Genomic DNA, 15,336 nt, shown 5'->3' on the forward strand with positions numbered 1-15,336 from the left:
TTTGAGAAGTGTCCAGGTTTGGAGGATAAATTATCTTTCTACCCTTCTCATAACCTAACGGGTTCCTTTTAGTATTTTATCTGGGTCAAAATTACACAGCTGTAATTTGGCAGCTCTAATAAGACTGCAGCAATACTTATCTTCCATTTGAACAGATTGTTACTTGACCAGGGGAAGTTAATAGCAAAAGTAACCGCAGGGCACATGTATGTCATGGGCAAAAAAAAAAAAAAAAAAAAAAAGTAACAGCAGTTAAGGTTTGCAGGTACTTAGAATTTTTCCTGAGCCACCCTCTAGAGGGCAGTGTTATGTATATATCTGTAATCCAGTTCCAACAAAAAAAGGGCTCTCATTCATGCATGAAAATCAGAAATATTTCATACTCTTAAAGAACACATTGGAACCAATATTATGATTAAAACATTTTGCTAAGCAAAGAAATATTAAAAATTAATTCATTAACATTCTGAACATTCTTTAACTTGTAAAAACAACTTTGATGCCTTGAATATATAATGATTCATTATAACAATTATGCATAGACTTTAATAATCTGCATATTTTATGCTTCTTTCATGTTTTTCCTAATTAATGATTTGACATGGCTAATAATTATAATATATTCTGCATCATAGTTTACATATTTATGTAAAATAAGCATTTAAAAATTATTAGTTTTATTCTGCCTGCTTAAATATTACTTTTCTCAGAAAGAGAAAACAAAATGCTAGATTTTACTTTATGACTTGAATGATGTGGTAATGTTGAACTCTAGTATTTAGAATTAGAATGTTTCTTAGTGGTCGTGTAGTTATTTTTATGTCATAAGTGGATAATTTGTTAGCTCCTATAACAAAAGTCTATTGCTTGTGTTTCACATTTTGGATTTCCTAATATAATGTTCTCTTTTTAGAAAAGGTGGACAAGTCCTATTTTCAAGAGAAGATGACTTTTAACAGTTTTGAAGGATCTAAAACTTGTGTACCTGCAGACATCAATAAGGAAGAAGAATTTGTAGAAGGGTTTAATAGATTAAAAACTTTTGCTAATTTTCCAAGTGGTAGTCCTGTTTCAGCATCAACACTGGCACGAGCAGGGTTTCTTTATACTGGTGAAGGAGATACCGTACGGTGCTTTAGTTGTCATGCAGTTGTAGATAGATGGCAATATGGAGACTCAGCAGTTGGAAGACACAGGAAAGTATCCCCAAATTGCAGATTTATCAACGGCTTTTATCTTGAAAATAGTGCCACGCAGTCTACAAATTCTGGTATCCAGAATGGTCAGTACAAAGTTGAAAACTATCTGGGAAGCAGAAATCATTTTGCCTTAGACAGGCCATCTGAGACACATGCAGACTATCTTTTGAGAACTGGGCAGGTTGTAGATATATCAGACACCGTATACCCGAGGAACCCTGCCATGTATAGTGAAGAAGCTAGATTAAAGTCCTTTCAGAACTGGCCACACTATGCTCACCTAACCCCAAGAGAGTTAGCAAGTGCTGGACTCTACTACACAGGTATTGGTGACCAAGTGCAGTGCTTTTGTTGTGGTGGAAAACTGAAAAATTGGGAACCTTGTGATCGTGCCTGGTCAGAACACAGGCGACACTTTCCTAATTGCTTGTTTGTTTTGGGCCGGAATCTTAATATTCGAAGTGAATCTCGTGCTGTGAGTTCTGATAGGAATTTCCCAAATTCAACAAATCTTCCAAGAAATCCATCCATGGCAGATTATGAAGCACGGATCTTTACTTTTGGGACATGGATATACTCAGTTAACAAGGAGCAGCTTGCAAGAGCTGGATTTTATGCTTTAGGTAAACTTTATTATAAAACCAATAAATAGCTTCCCAAGTATGCCAGGGTTCATAAAAAGTAAATAGATGCCCTTAGCCCCCTGAACTGGTAAATATTTAGGTATAACTTGGCATGATTATATATATATCTGTATTATTCTGTGAACTCTTACGTTGAACCTGTAACGTAACTACTGAATTTATGTGAAAAAGACTACCATATTATGAGTCATGCTTCTCTTTATGTAATTGTTTTTAGGAAGTAGATAACTTGCAAAAGATGGTAGACATCCCCAATAGCAAAATGGGTCTAATAGTAATATTAACCATCATTTATTGAGCACTTACTATAAGTGCTCAATACGTATACTTCATGCATTTTCTCTAAGCTTCACAATAGCTTTGTTTGTTTGTTTGTTTGTTTGTTTGTTTTTGAGACGGAGTTTCGCTCTTGTTATCCAGGCTGGAGTGCAGTGGCATGATTTAGGCTCACCGCAACCTCCACCTCCCAGGTTCAAGCGATTCTCCTGCCTCAGCCTCCTGAGTAGCTGGGATTACAGGCATGCGCCACCACGCCCGGCTAATTCTGTATTTTTAGTAGAGACAGGGTCTCTCCCTGTTGGTCAGGTTGGTCTCAAACTCCTGACCCCAGGTGATCCACCCGCCTCGGCCTCCCAAAGTGCTGGAATTACAGGTGCATGCACCACGCCTGGCTAATTTTTGTACTTTTAGTAGAGATGGGGTTTCACCATGGCCAGGCTGGTCTCGAACTCCTGACCTTGTGATCTGCCCGCCTTGGCTTCCCAAAGTGCTGGGATTACAGGCATGAGCCACCGCGCCGGCCATATGAGTACTTTCAAATGGACTGTGGTAGACATTTCAGGAAGGGCCATTGGAGTGATTGCTTCTAAAGATATTTTAAAAAGTTATACCATTATATATTTGACCCATTTATTTTAAGATTGAATAATGCCTATAAAATATTGGTTATTTCAAAAGATTTTATTTATGTACCATCATATAGTAATCTTGAAGGTTTGTTTAGTGTCATGTAGCTATAAACTTAGAGAAACTTACAATTTCATTATGTAGAACTTTAATGTTACTAATACTTGGAACATAACTTGTTTTAAAATTTCACAGTTTGAAACAGTAAATACAATATTGGTGTCCCAAATAACATACTAAAAAGAAAGTATGGCCGGGCGCGGTGGCTCCCGCCTGTAATCCCAGCACTTTGGGAGGCTGAGGTGGGTGGATCATCTGAGGTCAGGAGTTCAAGACCAGCCTGGCCAACATGGCGAAACCCCGTCTCTACTAAAAATATAAAAATTAGCTGGGCATGATGGCACGCGCCTGTAATCCCAGCTACTCAGGAGACTGAGGCAGGAGAATCACTCGAACCCAGAAGGCAGAGGTTGCAGTGAGCCGAGATCGCGCCATTGCACTCCAGCCTGGACAACAAGAGTAAAACTCCATCTCAGAAAAAAAAAATAATAATAAAATAAATAAATAAATAAATGAAAATAAAGTATGCCAGGCGCAGTGGCTCACGCCTGTAATCCCAACACTTTGGGAGGCCGAGGCGGGCGGATCACTTGAGGTCAGGAGTTCAAGATCAGGCTGGCCAACATGGTGAAACCCCATCTCTACCAAAGATATAAATTAGCCGGGTGTGGTGGCGCATGCCTGTAATCCCAGCTACTTGAGAGGCTGAGGCAGGAGAATCGCTTGCACTCAGGAGGCAAAGGTTGCAGTGAGCCAAGACTGTGCCATTGCACTCCAGTCTGGGGAACAGAGCCAGGCTCAGTCTCAAAAAAAGGAAGAAAGTAACAATTTTAGTTTTTAACATAAAACTTGGGCAGTTTTATTTTTGTCTTCTGTAAAAATACCTCATATTGAATCAGTGAATTTAGTGTGTATTTCTTCCTCAAAGGATAAAGATCGTATCTGTTACTTAGATGTGAATTTGAATGTCTTGTTTTAAGCTGTGAGATTTTCATGTTTTTTAGATGTGCTTAATTTTTAGGTGTTAAATGAATATTTTTGTGTAAGCTTCTAATTGCACAAATACATATATTCCTGTGTGTTTTCGCAGGTGAAGGTGATAAAGTAAAGTGCTTTCACTGTGGAGGAGGGCTAACTGATTGGAAGCCCAGTGAAGACCCTTGGGAACAACATGCTAAATGGTATCCAGGGTAAGATATTTAATTGTTCATTGTACAGGCAAGTTGGCTAGCATGCAGTGGGAGACTTGAATTACTTTTTACCTCAACTATTTTTGCCTTCACTATGGCTTGAAATTCATGCTAGTTTTATAAAAATGAGCAAGGTTTATAAGCCTTCTCTGATGACCAAAACATTCACTGCTTATGTGTGATATCTATGACATTCAGATTATCCCTTTTTTTTTTTTTGAGACGAAGTCTCACTCTCTTGCGCAGGCTGGAGTGCAGTGGCGCAATCTTGGCCCACTGCAACCTCCGCCTCCCAGGTTCAAGTGATTCTTGTGCCTCAGTCTCCTGAGTAGCTGGGATTACAGGCACCCGCCACCGCCACCATGCCTGGCTAATTTTTTTTTTTTTTTTTTTTGATATGGAGTCTCACTCTGTTGCCAGGCTGGAGTGCAGTGGTGTGATCTTGGCTCACTGCAACCTCCGCCTCCCAGGTTCAAGCGATTCTCCTGCCTCAGCCTCCCGAGTAGCTGGGACGACAGGCAAGCGCCACCACGCCCAGCTAATTTTTTATATTTTTAGTAGAGGCAGGGTTTCACCATGTTGGCTAGGATGGTCTTGATCTCCTGACCTTGTCATCCGCCCGCCTCGGCCTCCCAAAGTGCTGGGATTCTGGCTTATTTTTGTATTTTTTAGTAGAGACAGAGTATCACCATGTTGGCCAGGTTGGTCTTGAACTCCTGACCTCAGGTGATTGGCCCGCCTCGGCCTCCCAAAGTGCTGGGATTACAGGTGTGAGCCACTGCGCCTGGCCTCTAGATTATCCCATTTCTTTTTTTTTTTTTTTTTTTTTTTTTTTTTTTTGAGACAGAGTTTTGCTCTTGTCGCCCATGCTGGAGTGCAATGGTGCTATCTCAGCTCACTGCAATCTCCGCCTCCTGGGTTCAAGTGATTCTCCTGGCTCAGCCTCCTGAGTAGCTGGGATTACAGGCGCCCGCCACCACGCCCAGCTAATTTTTTATATTTTTAGTAGAGACGGGGTTTAACCATGTTGGTCAGGCTGGGCTTGAACTCCCAGCCTCAGGTGGTCCACCCGCCTCAGCCTCCCAAAGTGCTGGGATTACAAGCATGAGCCACCGCGCTTGGCCTCTAGATTATCCAATTTTTAAATACAGATTAGGAAATGTGTGCTTTTTTGTTGTTGGAAGTAGGCTCTTTTATGATCAGCATGAGAGCCCATATTGCCAAGGAGATTCCTTAAGAAGCCATCATACCCCTAGGAAATATTAATGTATCTAATTATCTCTATGACATACAATTGTTCACATTTTAAGATCTCTGGTTGGGGTGTGGTGGCCCACGCCTGTAATCTCCGCACTTTGGGAGGCTGAGGCGGGTGGATTGCTGGAGCCCAAGAGTTTGAGACCAGCCTGGACAACATAGTGAGACCCTGTCTCTACAAAAAATACAAAAAAAAAAAAAAATTAGCCAGTCATGGTGGCACACACCTGTAGTTCCAGTTACTCATGAGGCTGAGGTAAGAGGATCGCTTGAGCTGGGGAGGCAGAGGTTGTGGTGAGCTGACAGCACTGCACTCGGCGCCACTGCACTCCAGCCCGGGCGACAGAGTGAGACACTGTCTCAAAAAAAAAACAAAAACAAAAAAACCAGCCGGGCACGGTGGCTTACGCCTGTAATCCCAGCACTTTGGGAGGCCAAGGTGGGTGGATCACCTGAGGTCGGGAGTTCGAGACCAGCCTGAGCAACATGGAGAAACCCCATCTCTACTAAAAATACAAAATTAGCTGAGCGTGGTGGCGCATGCCTGTAATCCCAGCTCTTCAGGAGGCTGAGGCAGGAGAATCGCTTGAACCCGGGAGGCAGAGGTTGCAGTGAGCCGAGATCGTGCCATTGCACTCCAGCCTGGGCAACAAGAGTGAAACTCCATCTCAAAAAATAAAAATAAAAAACAAAACTTCAGAGCAATCATTTGAAAAGAAATCTTATCCTTAAACAGCTTTAAAAGTAAATATTGAAAAGCCTAAAGAATTCCTTTTAAATGGGCAATTGGTTAATTCTTTAAATAAAACCTGTTAAGATGGGCTGGGCGTGGTGGCTCATGCCTGTAATCCCAGCACTTCGGGAGGCTGAGGCAGGCAGATCACTTGAGGTGAGGAGTTTGAGACCAGCCTGACCAACATGGTGAAACCCTGTCTCTACTAAAAATACAAAAATTAGCCAGACGTAGTGGTGCATGCCTGTAATCCCAGCTACTCAGGAGGCTAAGGCAGGAGAATCGCTTGAACCCGGAAGGCGGATGTTGCAGTAAGCCAAGATCGTGCCACTGCACTCCAGCCTGGGTGACAGAGCGAGACTCTGTCTCAAAAAAAAAAAAAAAAAAAGTCAAGGTGCTAATTTAATAACTTGTTTTAGAAAGTTCTCAAGTTGATATTTTTTGCTCTGCTAACATTAGCATAGGTAGCATAACAAAGGGAACTTTTTAAACCTTAAAATGACAGTAGGATAGGGAATTGGGCAACATTTTACTTTGTGGCTCCTTAGAAGTACTGAAAAGCAAGTTAATGGAATTAATAGAATTAATATGATGGAGATTATATCTTTGCTTTTACTTCACTAATTTATCAGCTACTAAAGTTTAATCTTTTAATTGTTTAGGTGTAAATATCTGTTAGAACAGAAGGGGCAAGAATATATAAACAATATTCATTTAACTCATTCACTTGAGGAGTGTCTGGTAAGTCTCATATAATTTATATTTTCAAATTCACATTTCAAATTACAATTTATATTTTCATTATATAATTTATATTATATCATTTGTTTTATAGTTATTCATGCAAAATTCACAGTATAGTACTATAAATCAATATATGTGTACATTACATCAAAACACAAATTTTAAGTTAAAAACAAAATAATAAATGTATGATGGGCTTTAAAGGTGAGAGCTAGCCAGGCACAGTGTTTCACACCTGTAATTCCAACATTTTGAGAGGCCAAGGCGAGAGGATTGCTTGAGCCCAGGAGTTTGAGATCAGCCTAGGCAACATAGTGAGACCCTGTCTCTACAGAAAATTTTAAAAACCGGCCGGGCGTGGTGACTCACGCTTGTAATCCCAGCACTTTGGGAGGCCGAGGCGGGCGGATCACGAGGTCAGGAGATCGAGACCACGGTGAAACCCCGTCTCTACTAAAAATACAAAAAATTAGCCGGGTGTGGTGGCGGGCGCCTGTAGTCCCAGCTACTCGGAGAGGCTGAGGCAGGAGAATGGCGTGAACCCGGGAGGCGGAGCTTGCAGTGAGCTGAGATTGAGCCACTGCACTCCAGCCTGGGTGAAAAAGCGAGACTCCGTCTCAAAAAAAAAAAAAAAAGAAAACTTTAAAAACCAATTAGCCAGACTTGTGGTACATGCCTGTAGTCCCAGCTACTGGGCGGCTGAGGCGGGAGGATCACTTGAGCCCAGAAGGTCAGAGGATGCAGTGAGCCAGGTTCATTCCACTGTACTCCAGCCTGCGTGAGAAAGGGAAACCTTATCTCTTAAAAAAAAAAAAAAAAAAAAAAAAGAGAGAGAGAGCCTAAAAAGTGTTTCTTATTCTTTACCTGAAGTAAATTTGTCAAAAGATAATCAGGATGAACTGATTTAAGTATCATTGTAGGCAAAAATGGGCTTGAAGAACTAAAATATTAAAAGTCCTTTAGCCTTCTGAAATTAGATCTTTGTATAATGTGCTTTGTACTCATAAGTAGTTTTAAACTTTTTGCAGACAATAAAATCTCAAAAACATATCTGAATTGATAGGATGGACGCTGGGCACGGTGGCTCACGCCTGTAATCCCAGCACTTTGGGAGGCCGAGGCGGATGGATCACCCAAGGTCAGGAGTTCAAGACCAACTTGGCCAACATGATGAAACCCCGTCTCTACTAAAAATACAAAAATTTAGCCAGGCATAATGGCGGGCGCCTGTAATCTCAGCTACTGGGGAGACTGAGGCAGGAGAATTGCTTGAACCTGGGAGGTGGAGGTTACAGTGAGCTGAGATCACGCCACTGCACTCCAGCCTGGGCAACAAGAGTGACACTCCATCTCAAAAATAAAAAATAAATAAATAAATAAATAAATAAATAAATAAATAAATTGATAGGATGAACTGAGGTGGCCAAGGCATCAGTAATAGGTGGAAAGAACCCTGGACTAAAATGGGAGACTAGAGTTGCCCCAGTGACTCTGCCTTGAAGTCATTCATTCTTCCTGGGCCTCAGCTTCTTGTTTGTAAAATGAAGGGATTAGATTAGATAATCTGATAACTTCCTTCTAGCTCCATCAGGCTATGCCTTTTGTGAATATTCACATATTGAATTGGAATAAAGCCAATTTATTTTAAATTTATGATTAATTTCACTTTTCAAATGGAAATGATTGCCTCTACCAAAAGTAATTCTAACTTGCAATTCCTATTTCTGTTACAGGTAAGAACTACTGAGAAAACACCATCACTAACTAGAAGAATTGGTAAATATGCTTGTTAACTCTCCTTTTAATTTAACTGCCAATTTATTTATTTATTTATTTATTTATTTTTTATTTTTTATTTATTTAGAGACAGAGTCTCACTCTGTTGCCCAGGCTGGAGTGCAGTGGTGCGATCTCAGCTCACTGCAACCTCTGCGTCCCGGGTTCAACTGATTCTCCTGCCTCAACCTCCCGAGTAGCTGGGACTACCGAACCTGGGCGGTGGAGATTGCAGTCAGCTGAGATCGTGCCAGTGCACTCTAGCCTGGGCAACAGGGCAAGACTCCATCTCAAAAATAAAAGAAAAAAAAAATCAGTCAGACGTGTCTATATTAAAAATGTTAGTAGGCCATCAGATAGTTTTTCCAAGTTCAGGAGGAACACTGATAGGCTGCCTCATTACCATCTCTGCTAAAATCACAAGAGAAAGGGTGAAGTGTCTTTTTGTACCTGGGGTTCCTTAAGTAAGCCAAAATTATTTCAGTTTTCTACTAGTGTGCCATTACCCTGATAAGCCCTAACCCACCTGCTTCTTTATCCCATACTGTCATTGTACCTTCCCCAGCTTTTTCACAGAGGTGTAAGGTTTGGTTTGTTTACCTCCTGTTACCTCATGGAGAAGTAGAGGTTTTAAAACTCAAAAAGTGGGCAGAGAAAGATACTATGCTAAGCAAGGAAGGTATTGTTATCCCAACTTTTCAGATGAAGAAACAGAGTCAGAGAGGTTAAGTGACTTGTACACAAGCACATTACAAATCGTTAGTGGAACTAGGACCACAAGCAAGGTCTTCTGAATCCTACATCACAGTGCAGATCTCATTTTCAACTTAGGTATCATATTTCAAAAGCAGTAGAAAGTTTAATTTAGAATATGTCTAGTGATTCCCCACTTCCTAAACTGGTACCATCATCTATTTAGTATCTTAAGAATTACAAGGGGCTGGGTGTGGTGGCTCACGCCTGTAATCCCAGCACTTTGGGAGGCCAAGGCAGGTGGATCACCTGAGGTCCGGAGTTCGAGACCAGCCTGGCCAACATAGTGAAACTCCGTCTCTACTAAAAATACAAAATTAGCTGAGTGTGGCGCCGCACGCCTGTAATCCCAGCTACTTGGGAGGCTGGGGCAGGAGAATTGCTTGAACCTGGGAGGCAGAGGTTGCAGTGAGCCGAGACCACGCCATTGCACTACACCCTGGGCAAAAAGGAGCAAAACTCTACCTCCAAAAACAAAAGAAAAATACAAAAATTACCAGGGCGTGGTGGCACGCACCTGTGGTTCCAGCTACTCAGGAGGCTGAGGCATAAAAATTGCTTGAACCTGGGAGGCGGAGGTTTCTGTGAGCTGAGATCGTGCTACTGCACTCCAGCCTGGGTGATGGACCGAGATTCTATCTCAAAAATAAATAAATAAATAAATAAATAAATAAATCAAACAAACATAAATTCAGCTCCATGACTGCTCCTGCAGAGCAGGGCTACCCCCCACGCAGTGAGTGGCATTACTACTGTTTAATTGCAGAACACTATCATTACCCCAACAAGAAACTCCATGCTCACCCATCAACAGTCATTCTCCATTGCCCACCCTACCCCTAGGCCAAGGCAACCAGTAATCTACTTTCTGTCTCTATGGACTTGCCTATTCTGGACATTTAATATAAATGGAATAATGTAATATGTGTCCTCAAGGTGTATCCATGTTGTAGCATATATGAGTACTTCATTCTTTTTTATTGTAGAAAGAGTCCATTGTATAAATAATACCACATTTTGTTTATCCATTTGTCAGTTGACATTTGGCTTGTTTCTACTTTTTGACTATTATGAGCGATGGTTCTATGAACATCTGTGTATAAGTTTTTGTATAGACATGTTATATACCCAGTTCTCTTGGGTATATATCCAGGGATGGAATTGCTGGGTCATGTGGTTATTCTATATTTAACCTTTTGATAAACTACCAGACAGATTTCCAAAGTGACTGCACCCTTTAACATTCCTACCAGCAGTGTATGAGGATTTCATTTTCTCTACATTCATTATCCATCTTATTTATCACAGCCATTCTAGTGGATGTGACATGGTATCTCATTGTGGTTTTGTTTTGCATTTCCCTGATGATTAATGATATTGAGCATCTTTTCATGTGCTTATTGGCCATTTGTAAATCTTCTTTGTAGAAATGTCTGTTCATCTCCTTTGAGTTTTTTTTTTTTTGAGACGGAGTCTTGCTCTGTCGCCCAGGCTGGAGTGCAGTGGTACAATCTCGGCTGACTACAACCTCTGCCTCCTGGGTTCAAGCGATCCTCCTGACTCAGCCTCCCTAGTAGCTGGGATTACAGGTGCTCACCACCACACCTGGCTAATTTTTGTATTTTTAGTAGGGACGGGGTTTCGCCATGTTAGCCAGGCTGGTCTTGAACTCGTGACCTCAGGTGATCCACTCGCCTTGGGCTCCCAAAGTGCTGGGATTACAGGTGTGAGCCACCATGCCCGGCCCATTATTTCTTCTTTTTTTTTGAGACAGGGTCTTGCTCAGTCACTCGGGCTGGAGTGCATTAGTACAGTCACGCTCACTGTGGCCTCGACCTCCCTGGCTCAAGCAATTCTGCTGCCTCAGTCTTCCGGGTAGCTGGGACTACGGGTGTGCGCCACCACACCCAGTTAATTTTTGTATTTTTTTATAGAGAGAAGGTTTCGCCATTGTTGCCCTGGTGGTCTCGAACTCCTAGGCTCAAAGAATCTGCCTCCCTTGGCCTCCCAAAGTGCTGGGATTACAGGTGTGATCCACTGTGCCCAGCCTTGACCATTTTTTATTTGGGTTGTCCTTTTTCTACTGAACAGTCTAGGGGGATGGGTTATCTTTTTGTTACCGAGTTAAAAGAGATCTTTATGGCCGGGCGCGGTGGCTCACGCCTGTAATCCCAGCACTTTGGGAGGCCGAGGCGGGCGGATCACGAGGTCAGGAGATCGAGACCATCCTGGCTAACACGGTGAAACCCCGTCTCTACTAAAAATACAAAAAATTAGCCGGGCGAGGTGGCGGGCGCCTGTAGTCCCACCTACGTGGGAGGCTGAGGCAGGAGAATGGCGTGAACCCCGGGGGGCAGAGCCTGCAGTGAGCCGAGATCACGCCACAGCACGCCAGCCTGGGTGAAAGAGCGAGACTCCTTCTCAAAAAAAAAAAAAAAAAAGAGATCTTTATATATTACAGGTTTTTTTTGGCCTCTTTTACTTTCTAAATGAAGATTATAGTTATTTATATCTAAAAGTCCCTGTCAGATTTATGATTTGCAAGTATTTTCTTCCATTCTGTGGGTTTCCTTTTTTTTTTTTCCCCCAAGACGGAGTCTTGCTCTGTTGCCCAGTCTGGAGTGCGGAGGCGTGATCTCTGCTCACTGCAACCTCCACCTCCCAGGCTCAAGCAGTTCTCCTGCTTCAGCCTCCCGAGTAGCTGGGATTACAGGTGTGCACCACCACGGCTGGCTAATTTTTTTTGTATTTTTAGTGGAGATGGGGTTTCACCATGTTGGCCAGGCTGGCCTCAAACTCCTGACCTCATCATCTGCCCACCTCAGCCTCCCAAAGTACTGGAATTACAGGCGTGAGCCACTGCACCCGGCCACCTTTTTCACTTTCTTGTTGGTGTTCCTTGAAGCATAAACGTCTTTATTTATTTATTTATTTATTTTTGAGACGGAGTTTCGCTCTTGTTGCCCAGGCTGGAGTGCAATGGTGCCATCTCGGCTCACCGCAACCTCCGCCTCCCAGGTTCAAGCAATTCTCCTGCCTCAGCCTCCCCAGTAGCTGGGATTACAGGCGTGCACCACCACGCCCGGCTAATTTCGTATTTTTAGTAGAGATGGGGTTTCTCCATGTTGAGGCTTATCTCGAACTCCTGACCTCAGGTGATCCGCCTGCCTCGGACTCCCAAAGTGTTGGGATTACAGGTGTGAGCCACCGTGCCCAGCGAAACGTCTTTAATTTTTATGAAATCCAATTTACCTATTTCTTGTGTGTGTTCCTCGTGCTTTTAATGTCATATTTAGGAGACCATTGCCTAATCCACGGTCACCAAGGTTTATACCTATATTTTCTTCTAAGAGTTTTATGGTGTTATATCTTACATTCTGGTCTTTGATCCATTTTGAGTTAATTTTTGTACATGGTGTCAGGTAGGGGTCCATGTCCTTCCTTTTTGTTTTTAGCAAGTTGAGTTTGAGATACCTGCAGGACATTGAAGTAGGAGGATAATAAAACCTGTATAAATGAGAGTAAGATGTTGCTGGTAGGGGAAGTGTCTGGAAAGACCTTTTTTTTTTTTTTTGAGACGGAGTCTCGCTCTGTCACCCAGGCTGGAGTGCAGTGGTGCGATCGTGGCTCACTGCAACCACCGTCTCCCGGGTTCAAGCGATTCTCCTGCATCAGCCTCCCGAGTAGCTGGGACTACAGGCACATGCCACTGCGCCCGGCTAATTTTTGTATTTTTAGTAGAGACAGGGTTTCGCCATGTTGGCCAGGCTGGTCTTGAACTCCTGACCTCAGGTGATCCACCTTAGCCTCCCAAAGTGCTGGGATTACAGGCGTGAGCCACCACGCCCGGCTGGAAAGACCATTTTTCAGAAGGGTCGATGAGGGAATGGAAGGGAACCACCAACATCTAATTAGGTGGGCACAAGTAATGGAGCAACAAAACAAACTGAAAATAAAAACAAGTCAAAGATAGGAGAAGCAGGAAAGAGCAACGTCTAGTTGCCCTCTGGATATTTCCACCTAGAATGCATCTCTAAAAACCACTCAGACTGAATCTAATCCTGCACTGTTTTCTCCTGTATTGGTTAATGGTACCACAGTTCACAAGGTTGCCCAGTAATTTATGTTGTTCCTAAGCCCTTTGCTCTCTGTAATCCTTTTACATTTAATTAATCATCAAATTTGATGGATTCCACCTTTTTAATGTTGCTTCAGACTTTCCCACTTATTCTGCTCTAGTTGAGGCCCTTCCTTGTTTTTCAACTGGACAATTGTAGTAGTCTCCTAACTGGTCTTTTGTCTGTATTATAACCTCCCAACAGAGTTTTTCTTTTTTGTTTGTTTTGTTTTTTTTGTTTTTTTGAGACAGAATCTTGCTCTGTCGCCCAGGCTGGAGTGCAGTGGCGCCATCTCGGCTCACCGCAACCTCCGCCTCCCGGGTTCATGCCATTCTCCTGCCTCAGCCTCCCGAGTAGCCGGGACTACGGGCGCCCGCCACCATGCCTGGCTAATTTTTTGTATTTTTAGTAGAGGTGGGGTTTCACGGTGTTAGCCGGGATGATCTGAATCTCCTGACGTCGTGATCCGCCCGCCTTGGCCTCCCAAAGTGCTGGGATTACAGGCGTTAGCCACTGCACCTGGTGAAGTCTTTTTTTTTTTTTTTTTTTTTTTTTTTTTGAGACGGAGTCTCGCTCTGTCGCCCAGGCTGGAGTGCAGTGGTGCGATCTCGGCTCACTGCAACCTCCGCCTCCCGGGTTCATGCCATTCTTCTGCCTCAGCCTCTAAGTAGCTGGGACTACAGGTGCCCGCCACCACGCCTGGCTAATGTTTTTGTATTTTTAGTAGAGACGGGGTTTCACCGTGGTCTCCATCTCCTGAGCTCGTGATCCACCCGCCTCAGCCTCCCAAAGTGCTGTGATTACAAGTGTGAGCCACCGCGCCCGGCAGTCTTTTTGTTTTTGGTTTGGTTTGGTTTTTTTAGACAGAGTCTCACTCTGTCCCCCAGGCTGGAGTGCAGTGGCACAGTCTCAGCTCACTGCATCTCCGCCTCCTGGGTTCAGGCGATTCTCCTTCCTGAGCCTCCTGAGTAGCTAGGATTATAGACGTGTGCCACCATGCCCGGCTAATTTTTGTAGTTTTAGTTGGGGCATGGTTTTCCCATGTTGGCCAGGCTGGTCTTGAACTCCTGACCTTGTGATCCACCCGCCTTGGCCTCCCAAAGTGTTGGGATTACAGGTGTGAGCCCCCGTACCCGGCCTTTTTTTTTTTTTTTTTTTTTTTTTTTTCTTTTTTTTGAGACGGAGTTTTGCTCATGTTCCCAGGCTGGAGCGCATTGGTGCGATCTCAGCTCATTGCAACCTCTGCCTCCTGGGTTCAAGTGATTCTCCTGCCTCAGCCTACCAAGTAGCTGAGATTACAGGTGCCTGCCATCATGCCCAGCTAATTTTTGCATTTTTAGTAGAGATGGGGTTTCACCATGTTGGCCAGGCTGGTCTCGAACTCCTGACCTCAGGTCATCCACCTGCCTCGGCCTCCCAGAGTCCTGGGATTACAGACATGAGCCACTGCGCCCGGCCTGAAGTCTTTCAAAATACATTTTTTATTTGTCCAGTGTATTATTTTATAGTGCACTTTCTTCATCTGTAAAGTAACAGGGCCAGGCGTGGTGACTCATACTTGTAAGCCCAACACTTTGGGAGGCTGAGGTGGGAGGATTGTTTGAGACCAGCCTGGGCAACATCATGAGACCCTGTCTCTACCAATAATAAAAAAATGAGCTGGATGTGATGGCACGCGCCTGTGAAGATCGCTTGAGCCCGGGAGGTCAAGGCGGCAGTGAGCCATGAGGGCACCACTGCATTCTAGCCTGAGTGACAGAGTGAGGCCCTGTCTCAAAACAAACAAACAAGCAGACAAACAAACAAAAAAACCCCAGGGAGGTTGGGCTTAAGGGCTAGTTGATTCCAACAATTCAAAACCCATTATAATAGTTTTTAAGCTTGATTATCTGAGATTCTGTCAAAGAAAAAAATTCCATGTAACAATCCCAGGCCAGGCATGGTGGCTCATGCCTT

At 43.4% G+C, this 15,336-nt stretch overlaps 1 protein-coding gene across 9 annotated transcripts in view; it reads left to right on the plus strand.

Moving 5' to 3' along the window:
• XIAP (X-linked inhibitor of apoptosis) overlaps nt 1-15,336 on the plus strand; it is a 75,287-nt gene that overhangs the window by 22,749 nt on the left and 37,202 nt on the right. For 3 of the 9 annotated variants that reach the window (XM_030806851.1, XM_030806854.1, XM_030806853.1), the window contains exons 2-5: nt 914-1,822; nt 3,900-3,999; nt 6,652-6,730; nt 8,467-8,509. In XM_030806851.1, the coding sequence (XP_030662711.1) occupies nt 946-1,822; nt 3,900-3,999; nt 6,652-6,730; nt 8,467-8,509 (1,099 nt within the window). In that variant the 5' untranslated portion in view covers nt 914-945. Of the gene's footprint in view, nt 1-805; nt 1,823-3,899; nt 4,000-6,651; nt 6,731-8,466; nt 8,510-10,977; nt 10,987-15,336 lie in introns of those variants that run through there. The other 6 variants (XM_030806858.1, XM_030806857.1, XM_004092509.3 and 3 more) reach the window with 4 other exon arrangements.

The sequence above is a fragment of the Nomascus leucogenys genome, chromosome X (assembly GCF_006542625.1).
Source record: "Nomascus leucogenys isolate Asia chromosome X, Asia_NLE_v1, whole genome shotgun sequence".
NCBI lineage: Eukaryota > Metazoa > Chordata > Mammalia > Primates > Hylobatidae > Nomascus > Nomascus leucogenys.